The 10120-nt window shown below is 32.5% G+C and overlaps 1 protein-coding gene across 1 annotated transcript; it reads right to left on the bottom strand.

The window, feature by feature from the left end:
• Positions 1-5281: 5281 nt before the first annotated feature.
• LOC143075574 (uncharacterized) lies at positions 5282-5821 on the bottom strand. The gene has a single exon (XM_076251042.1). The coding sequence runs from the start codon at positions 5819-5821 to the stop codon at positions 5282-5284; it is 540 nt and encodes a 179-aa protein (XP_076107157.1).
• Positions 5822-10120: the final 4299 nt, after the last annotated feature.

The following is a 10120-nucleotide window of genomic DNA, read 5'->3' as shown; positions in this document are numbered from 1 at the left end:
AACTTGATTTTATAGACAAAACCCCCATAGAAAATATGCATCTTAAATTTTGTAAATCTACTCTAGGGATAAGAAAAAATGCATCCAATTTAGGAGCAAGAGTTGAATTAGGAAGATTGCCTATATGATGTTTTATTAAATCACAAACCCTTTTATATTTAGCTAGACTATATAATAATGATATTAATCCATTGTTAAAGGAAGCTTTTTCTCTAGCACATTCTCTAGATTTGACAGGAACTTACTCATGTTATACATATGCTAAAAATATTGTTAAAGAGACTAACGTTGACCTTAATATTCTTTCTACTTGTAAGGACATAAAAGATGTAAATAAAATAAAAAACGATATAAAGTTAAAAATGAAAAATAGATATGAAGATTTAATTCAAAATAAATTTCAAAACATCGATGATAAAAGTAATTTTTTTCTCTATAAAAAACTTAAAAAAGATTACAAACTAGAATATTATCTAAATACATCTAATTTTCAGATAAGGAGATTAATCACTAAATTTAGAATAAGTGATCACTCCCTCTTGATTGAAAAAGGGAGATATTTTAAAATCCCAAGAGAGGAACGTCTTTGCCATAAATGTAAAATACTAGAGGATGAGAAACATTTTTTACTATATTGTGAGTATAATAAAACTCTAAAAAATGACTTTTTTCATCACATATGTGCAGAAAATAATAGCTTTAATAATTTAAATGAAGAAGAAAAAATTCATTACTTAATAAATCCATCATCGCCTTTACAAACAAATAAGTTAGGATCCTTCTTAAAAAAGTCATTAGAACTGAGGGCAGGGGACACTTAACAACTTGTTTGTTGTTATAAATTTTAATGCTGTTGATATTTTGTATGTTTAATATGTATGTATATATGTTTATTGTGTTTATTGTATTAATATATGTTGGTCACAAACTGTAAAGTTTATATGACAATAAAATATTTGATTTTGATTTTTTATAATTATTTTATAGAATAGTTATTGATAAATATGTCTTGACGATAAAAAATAACGCCTCCTTTATATATATAAAAAAAGAAAATGTGGTATTATTGCCAATGAGACAACTCTCAACAAGATACCAAGATGACACAGAAATTAACAACTACAGGTCACTGTTCGGCCTTCAACAATGAGCAAAGGCCATACCGCATAATCAGCTATAAAAACCTTCGAAATGACAATGTAAAACAATTCAAACGAGAGAACTAACGGCCTTATTAATGTACAAAAAATGAACGAAAAACAAAAATGTATCACATTAACAAACGACAAACACTGCATTACAGGCTCCTGACTCGGAACAGGCACAAATATGCATAATATGGCGGGGCTAAACATGTTAGCGGGATCCCAACCCTCCCCTAACCTGGGACATTGGTATAACAAGTACAACATAAGAATGAACTATAAAAATCAGTTGAAAAAGGATTAACTCATCAGATGGACAAAACACAAGTGGACGTGGACGGTACTACTTGTACATCCCAACAACAAAAAGACAATAGGTACAGATCTGAGAGTACTCGCAGTTAGCTGAAAGCTAGTTCAAAGCCAATAACAACTGATAAAAAATATTTCATCTAAGACTAAATTATCCATCAGTACACATCCAACATCCAATTGATTCAGTGTAAAGACGTCATAAACAGTCAGAGAAAAACATTACCTTGTGCAATGCCAAGATACAGGTAGCGACAGATTGTAGATCCATGAATGTTTATATGTATATAACATACTAGTCATATTAAGTTTGCTTTTAATTTACTGATAACAAAATCAATATTTATACCAATAAAAACAATATTCAATGATCTTATTACAATGTCGAATTGCTAACTTTTTAGAATAAGTTTATTTAAAGGAGCGATAAGTTTTCCAGGATCATTTCTAAATTTCCGGGCACGGTTAACAACATTTCCGTAAAAATGAGGATGTGCTATCCGGTTTGAAATGAGTTTTCTACAGGTACAATCAAACTTCAAAACCAAATCTTTATATATGGACAAATTAAGTAAAGGTTTTAAGTAATTTACCGGTATGGTAACGAAATCCCTGGCTTAATAATTTACCAGTTATACACAGATTTCATTCGTTAAAATAAAAAAAACGTCACAACAGACACGGGCATAGTGAAAGAGCTGTGAAATATAAACACCGTAAGATGGTGCCAAAGAAACATCACCATCTAAAAATGGAGAATTAACAATAGGGAACGAAAAATCGTCCCTTCTGTCGTAAATTTTAGTTTGGAGTTTCCCGTTTAAAACTGAAATATCTAAATCTAGGAAAAGGACACTTATTACCGTTTAGATTTGATTTATTTAAAGTAAGTTCAAATATTTTCCAACATACAAATATCGATTACTAGTATAACAATCGTGATCAAATTATATGGACGAATTTTCCTGCAATTGTAATATTTTTAATAATATCTATAAACATGATAAATGATTAAAATATGGATACTAAAATATATTTCATTTAATAATGCCTTTACCTTTAAGTTCATATTAAAGGAGGGACGAAAGTTACCAGAGGGACAGTCAAACTCATAGATCCAAATCAAACTTACAACGCTATGACTTACATGTACAAAGAAAAAGACAAACACACAAACAATACCATTTAAGAGAAACAACATAGAAACTAAAGACTTAGCGACTCTAACTTCACCAACAACTGTAGGTTTATTATCTTCCTTGTGAGCAGCAAACCTCTATCTACCGGCTTAACGAATACAAATTATGTATAACCATTGCGTTTAAGTACCACTGAGGAATATGTCTCATCAAAATATATAAAGACAAACCTTCATTTTAGAATTTCAAGCCCTTGTTTACACTATAATTATGGCATTCTAGGTGGTCTCAGTAAGTGATTTATCGGATCATGTGATACGAAGTGTAAGTTTTGTATGTCAGTGTAATGGGTCAACCCAATGTATGTTTAGTAATGTCAGAATAATACATAAAAAAGAGGAATAAGTAGTCAGTTATTAACTGAAACAGTATAGTGAATCAAATACTATCCACACATTTTGGTATATGTCCTTTGGAAAATGAACACCAATGCATAAATTTATTAATGATTTGTAGACATTAAAGCTGTTGAAGAAACTATTCTTAAACCGAATTAGAGAGTCCAATTAGACATTAGATCGCAAAATATTAAAACCTGACTCACCTTAAAGATCATTCAGGTACAGAACGTTCAGTATACATATACAAAATAAACATAACCTCAAACTCATTGTGAGACTGGGATATATGAATCTATAAAAAACAAAAAACAAAGATACCAAAAGGGACATTCAATAGTTATCAAAGGTACCAAAATTATAATTTAGTACGCCAGACGCGCTTTTCGTCTACATACGACTCATCAGTGACGCTCATATCGAGATATTTATGAAGCCAAACAAGTACACAGTTGAAGAGCACTGAGGATCCAAAATTTGAAAAAGTTGTGCTAAATACGGCTAAGGTAGTCTATGCCTGGAATAAGAAAATCCTTAGTTTTTCGCAAAATCAAATGTTAAAACTCACAAATCGAAAAAAAACCTGATAACGCTATGACAAAAACAAGACAAACAACAGTACACAAAAGACCATATAAAATGATCGAATACTGATTGGCGATCTATGACCCATAGTAACTGTCAGATAAGTCAAATAAGCTGTATGAGAGCTACCGTGACAACGATCAGCGATCGATCAGTTAATTAATAGTATGCAAGGATCGAACGGAAACGTATATACATGTAAATACTTCTTTTTTTTTGTATAACAAACTCCACAGTATTTACTTGCGATAAACGAGGACTTCTACGAAGACACCTTTATTCGGTAATTTGAAAAACAACTTGGGCACAATAACCCATTAAAAATATATAAATTACTTACTACACATAATACATATTACTTCATATTCTTTTATTTTTCTACCAAGTGTATTTTTTTTAATATCAGATATAATGCAACGTCAATAAAAATCATTCATTATCATTGCCAATCAAGTAAGAATATAGTAACAGATGTAAATGAGTAAAGGATGAATATGCATAATTTTTTGTTTTTTGTTGAATGAGTAATCATTCATTTCTTCTTTTCAATGGGAATTATTGACCACCATTGGATTTTGTACTTTTTGTGCGTCAAAATATTTCCATAATGGATTGTTTGTTTTTTGTTCTCAAAACATTAAATGAATATCAGAGGAAAGATATTAAAATGTTGCTTGCATTGTTTGAAATAATCATTTTTTCTTCTTTTTATAAAAACAAAATCAGCAATGCTATTTTTTACTAGTTATTTCAAATGTATTTTAAAGAAGAATGTTAGCAGCTGGTTTATAACATAATGAAAAACATACTTACACTGTTGTTTTTATTGCATGCACATCCAAAACAATCTTTATTTTGAAAGAAACTATGAACCCCTATTTGATTTTAGTACTTTCTGTACATGAAGACTAGTTGTTTTCCTTAAAATATGGTGAATTTCAGAAAAATCTATATTAAAAAATGTTTTGCGTTGCTTATAAATGCAATTATGTTCTAATTCATAACTTCAAGCGAACATAAATTATTTACAAAATAAACTCAACACTTTTGTATGGGATCAGCTCGCCTGACAGTGTGCAGCAAAGCTTTAATTTTATTAAAGATAAATGCAACGTAAAACATGTTCATCAGTGTTACTGTCTGCCTAGGCCGCTGCAGGTAACAAACACAATAACCAATCGACAAAAATAAAAATAATTTTCATTATGTACGAAAATACATTTTATGAATCAAATAAAAATTCTGTTCTTACACACATTATTATTTACATAAATAAAAAATAACACAAATAAAATACATTAAGTCGGGTGGGAGGGTGGGAAACTTTACTGCACCAAAAGCGAACCTCGAATGGCAATATCTTTAATATACAAAACCGCCAAAAGTATAGCACGACATATTTGAAATGACCATATTCAAATATTATGGTCAGTTCTAACTCGACCAATGAAAAACATTTAACCTATTATATACTTTCAAACACGTGTATATTTATAAACAAATACACGTGGTAATGTTTACATACCGGCGTACATAACTTTAATAAATATATTTATGTTCTAATTCATAACTTCAAGCGAACATAAATTATTTACAAAATAAACTCAACACCTTTGTATGGGATCAGCTCGCCTGACAGTGTGCAGCAAAGCTTCGAAAAATAAAGAAAGGGTGAAGAAAAAATAAACGAAAAAATACATCATTAAATTCCAATATTATTTGTTACAGAAAGTCTATCCTTTAAAGACTCTTTAACATAACCGTCTTTTGCCGTGTCACTTTTCCACCGACCATGCTTTTTGAACAATCTGTCCTCTACACCAGCCGCTGCAGCAGCCGATGCCCCTCCTGAACGGAGACTATGCAGTCCAAATTTTTTACTATCTAAGCCTATACTCTGTAAATTTGAAAGTAGTATTTCTCGAGCTCTCGTGTATGACAACGGACCTGTCTTTCTAAGTTTATAAGATTTACCAGACTTACAAAAATTAACGGATCTAAAAACAAATTCATCAGAATTTGCTACAATACTAGCTAATTTGAGATATCGTTCTAGCATGGAGACAGGACAAGTTACAAGATTAGTTCTAGAAATAACCACATCCCTCCTTTCTCTGTAAATATCAGTTTTACTCTTCGCCAAGTATAAATTTGCATGTGTAGAATAAATCTTTATATCGATACCTCTCAAATTAACTAGTTCTGAAAACCTTAAAAAACCTGCATAGCTTAAAAAACACATACAAACAGTTCTTAAGTCTTTAAGATTACTATTAAGAGTACCATAAGTATGAACAATCTTTCGCAAAATGTCTGGTGTAATAGAATCTTTCTTAGTGATAAAATGTCCCAATTTTCTCTGTGCTCCTTCGTTTACAAACGTTACTAATTCAGATGTACAAGGATTATTAAATCCAGCCAGTTTATGTGCCCAGCTTATAGCGTATATTACTTGATTTATCTTGCTTGCCGATTTTGCATTCTGTGAAATGTGAATCAAATATAGAGAAACTGTATAATCAGATGAAGGTAATCGAGTAATATTATGTATTTTAGTCCACTTACAGAAATCATTAAAGGCATACTGGTACTTTTTACGAGTGTTCAGAGAACGTGAGCTCAAACAGTACTCTGGTAATCTAGCTTTCAATGTAGAAAGTTCATCCGAAATATCTGAATTCTGTTTCCATCTACCAATTCGAAAAATATCTGAAAAATGTGCAATTGTGAAACAAACATTATAAAATGTCAAAGTATTAAAAACTTATATACAAGGGAACCATGTCACTGTAAACATAACAGGACCGTGTCCAATATATATTTGACCATGCCAGCTACAATGCTATATACATTTGTGCCGTGTTGAATACAACCATGCTTTCTACAATGTACATGTATATACACACTAGGGCCTTATCAACAACGACCGTGCCTGCTACAATACACATTCATGTACTAGAGCCTCGTGACTTTAACCTTGCCAGTTAGAATACACATCCGTGTACTAGGACCTCGTCACTTTAACCTCGCCAGCTACAATACACGTTCGTGAACTAGGGCCTCACAACTTTAACCTCGCCAGCTACAATACACATTAGTGCACTAGGGCCTTGTGATCCTTGTCGCATTTAACTTCACTGCCAATACTGGAGCAATAAAAGGCTATAATCAATGATTTTACTGATATAATCAGCTTTCGAATTTTCACCTCTCGGAATCCATTGTATATTAATGGAGACTCCCTTTTGTAAACAAATAGAAAAAATGGAAATCGCTATTTCTTGCAGTTTTTCTTTCATGCTTCCTGCTTGAACAATTCTGACACAATTTTGATTATCAGTTAGCCATTTTAAGGATTTTCCCGAAAATGCATGTTGATAAGACATCAACGCCAATTCTATGGCCTTTAGTTCCCTCCACGTGGAACTCTCTAACATTTCAGTGGATTTCCACATAGTGTGACAAATTTTACTTTCCAACTCTACTGTACATGCCCCGGCAGCTATGCTGCTAGCATCAGAATATACCATTACATGTGACTGGTTTTATTGATTTAATGTTTTAAAATTTACATTAGCAATATAATCAAGCCAGAACCTTAATTCTGACATCACAAAACTTTTACTTTCTAAAACGAAATAACTATCCCATGACATTCTACTTTCAATAGACATATAGCAATATCTAGTCATTATTCTAGTAATAGTTCCGATCACAGGAGACATACTTATAATTCTACCTGTTACCTGGGCTAAATTTCTGGCAGAAATATATGGAATTTATCTGAAAACATTATGAATAGATTGAAATAATTCGTCAATTCTCCTTTGAGGAATGCATAAAGTGAAATTACATGAATCCCAAATGATTCCCAACCACTCCAACTTCTGTACAGGAGTAAAACTGACTTTTCTTCGTTCAGAAGAAAACCCGCACTCAAAAGCGATTGTTTCACCAATTCAGCATCTTTGATGCATTCATTATTTTCGTTATTCATACCAAATCCATCATCAAGATATAAAACTATTTTTATACCATTTTTTCTCCAATACTTGACCAATGGTCTGAGACACTTTGTAAATATGTAAGGACCCGTTGAAAGACCAAATGCTAAAACAGTGAAGCAATACAATTTATCTTCCCACGAAAAACCTAGATACGTGTGCTGCTGTGGACATTCATCCAAATAAAAATAACCAAACTTTAAATCAAATTTATACAGATAATCATTTTTCTGAAAGTATTGCACAGCTATTTTCCAATCTTCCAATTTAATCTTTTCCTTTTTCACCGATAAATTCAAAGTGCTCAAATCTAAAATTAGACGCCTTTTCCCAGACTTTTGAGTAGCTACACTGAGTGGATTGACAATGTAAGTTTGAAAAGGGACCTCAATGACGCAACCTGAAAGAACAAGTTCATTTACAGATTTGCTATCAAAATCATCATTCTTAAGAGCAGATTTGTTATTTTTCCTGTACATGCTCAAAGGAGTTTCAATAAATGGAATAAGATAACCATTTTTCAGTGTGTCTAAAATAAATGAATTAGCACCGATATGCTCCCAGTACTTAATACTTTTAGCTAACCTTCCCTTTACACCAGAGAAAATACCCGTGTTAGATTTGAAATTTTCAAGTCTTACTTGTCTAAGCAAAATCTCAATATGATGATTTTAACAATAATCACTATCAAATTGAGAAAATAAATATAAATACTTATCATTAACTAACTGTTCATTGTTAATTGTTCTGTTGTGTATTGTTGAAGTTGAACTGGTTGCGTTTGACAAGTGGACAGTTCTTCCTCCAGTGACCAAATTGTTTACAGGCATGGCACATATCGTGCTGGGACGGCTCACACCGCCCGCTTCCAGCTCGAAAGAATTGGAATAATAAGGATTAGGAGCAGTTTCAACTGGAGCCGGTCTAGAAGTTGTCTTGTAGGGATTTGGGCGTCGGGATTTGTCTTTAGTCGAACGCATGGCTCTAGACTCCGCCTGGCGGATTTTCTTTTCATCTTCAGAGTCTGAAGCGATAACATTTGCTTCATACTCTCTGACAGTAGCCCAACCACCGGCTGAAGTATCTGCTATGCGTATCAGTTTGTTTCTGCCCTTAACCTTATCTATGAGGTCTATGATGATACGTGGCACCTTGGTTTCTGAACGGGGAACAAAGCTATAAACCTTGTTTAACTCGGTAATAGTTTCCTCTTTAAATTTGTATTGTATTTTGTTGCCCTCGTGCTTGAATTTAAGGGAAACCTCTTCCTTTAACTCTTTGGAAATTAAGTCCTGTTCACGGACCAAATCTGATTTAAGATCTTCAAGCTTATTGTCAAAATATACTTTAAAAAGTTCAAAAGTATCAGCTAAATCACGGTGCCCTTCTACTATGTGGTTGCTACTTTGTGATTTACCGGTTGAAATGTGTGAATGCTCAGTCTCACCTTCGGACATTGGACTTCCTTCTCTATTCTCAGACATACTCAGGTTAAGCACAAGCTTACAACTTTACTGCACCAAAAGCGAACCTCGAATGGCAATATCTTTAAAATACAAAACCGCCAAAAGTATAGCACGTAATATTTGAAATGACCTTATTCAAATATTGAGGTCAGTTCTAACTCGACCAATGAAAAACATTCAACCTATTATATACTTTCAAACACGTGTAATTTTATAAACACATACATGTGGTAATGTTTACATACCGGTGTACATAACTTAAATATATTTATTTTTTCTTTTATATCAGATATAATGAACGTCAATTACAAACAGTCTTTAAAATGCCTTTAAAGTAATTTTGTATAAGATATGAATAATTTATAAAATATGCATAATGTTTTTTGAAAGAATGCACCCATTTCTTCCCTTGAATGAACTTTTTGACAACCTGTGGATGTGTGTACTTTTTGTAGTGTAGAATTTGTTGTTTTTGTAAATTAAAAAAAAAATGTTATGCACGGAACTGGTGTCAGTCAAGAAAAAATACCGTGTCATAAGCAACAATTGGTCACTATATTGTCGTTGCTACTAGAAAACATATAAATTTTACATCAAAATAAAGCTGAATGTCTTGGGAATTTATTTTAAGTCTTGAATGACATTTTAATTCAAGTGTATGTGAATAAACTGAACACGAATTTTATAAATAACGTCATTTTTTTTGTGTCCCGCGCTACAAATAGATGCCGATATTTGGACAAAATGTACTGGGCCGCTTTCAATATCGTACCAGCTACGTAGTGCTACGTAGATTTTGACTATTGCACGTGTAGCTATAGAGTAGTTGTTACATAGATATTGATAGCAGCTACGTAGCCGCTATGTAGCTGCTTCGATATTGAACGCAACCCAGCAGATTGATGATTTTTTTTCACCAAAAGTCACCATTTTCGGGCAGCGCAACGTTCAACGTCATAGCATTGTGACGTCAAAAAATTGGAACACAACCAGTACTAGAAGCGAAGCAATGGCCCCTGAATGAGATATTTGTATAGACTCGCCTTTTAAATAATTTTTTTTTCTTTGTTG

Source organism: Mytilus galloprovincialis, chromosome 5 (assembly GCF_965363235.1).
Source record: "Mytilus galloprovincialis chromosome 5, xbMytGall1.hap1.1, whole genome shotgun sequence".
Classification (NCBI taxonomy): Eukaryota; Metazoa; Mollusca; class Bivalvia; order Mytilida; family Mytilidae; genus Mytilus; species Mytilus galloprovincialis.
Note: the sequence above shows the minus strand (reverse complement) of the source record. Positions and strands in the feature narration are given on the sequence as shown.

Excerpts from the sequence above, each read along its gene's own strand:
- LOC143075574 (XM_076251042.1), bottom strand. The coding sequence starts at position 5,821 with ATGTGTTTTTTAAGCTATGCAGGTTTTTTAAGGTTTTCAGAACTAGTT.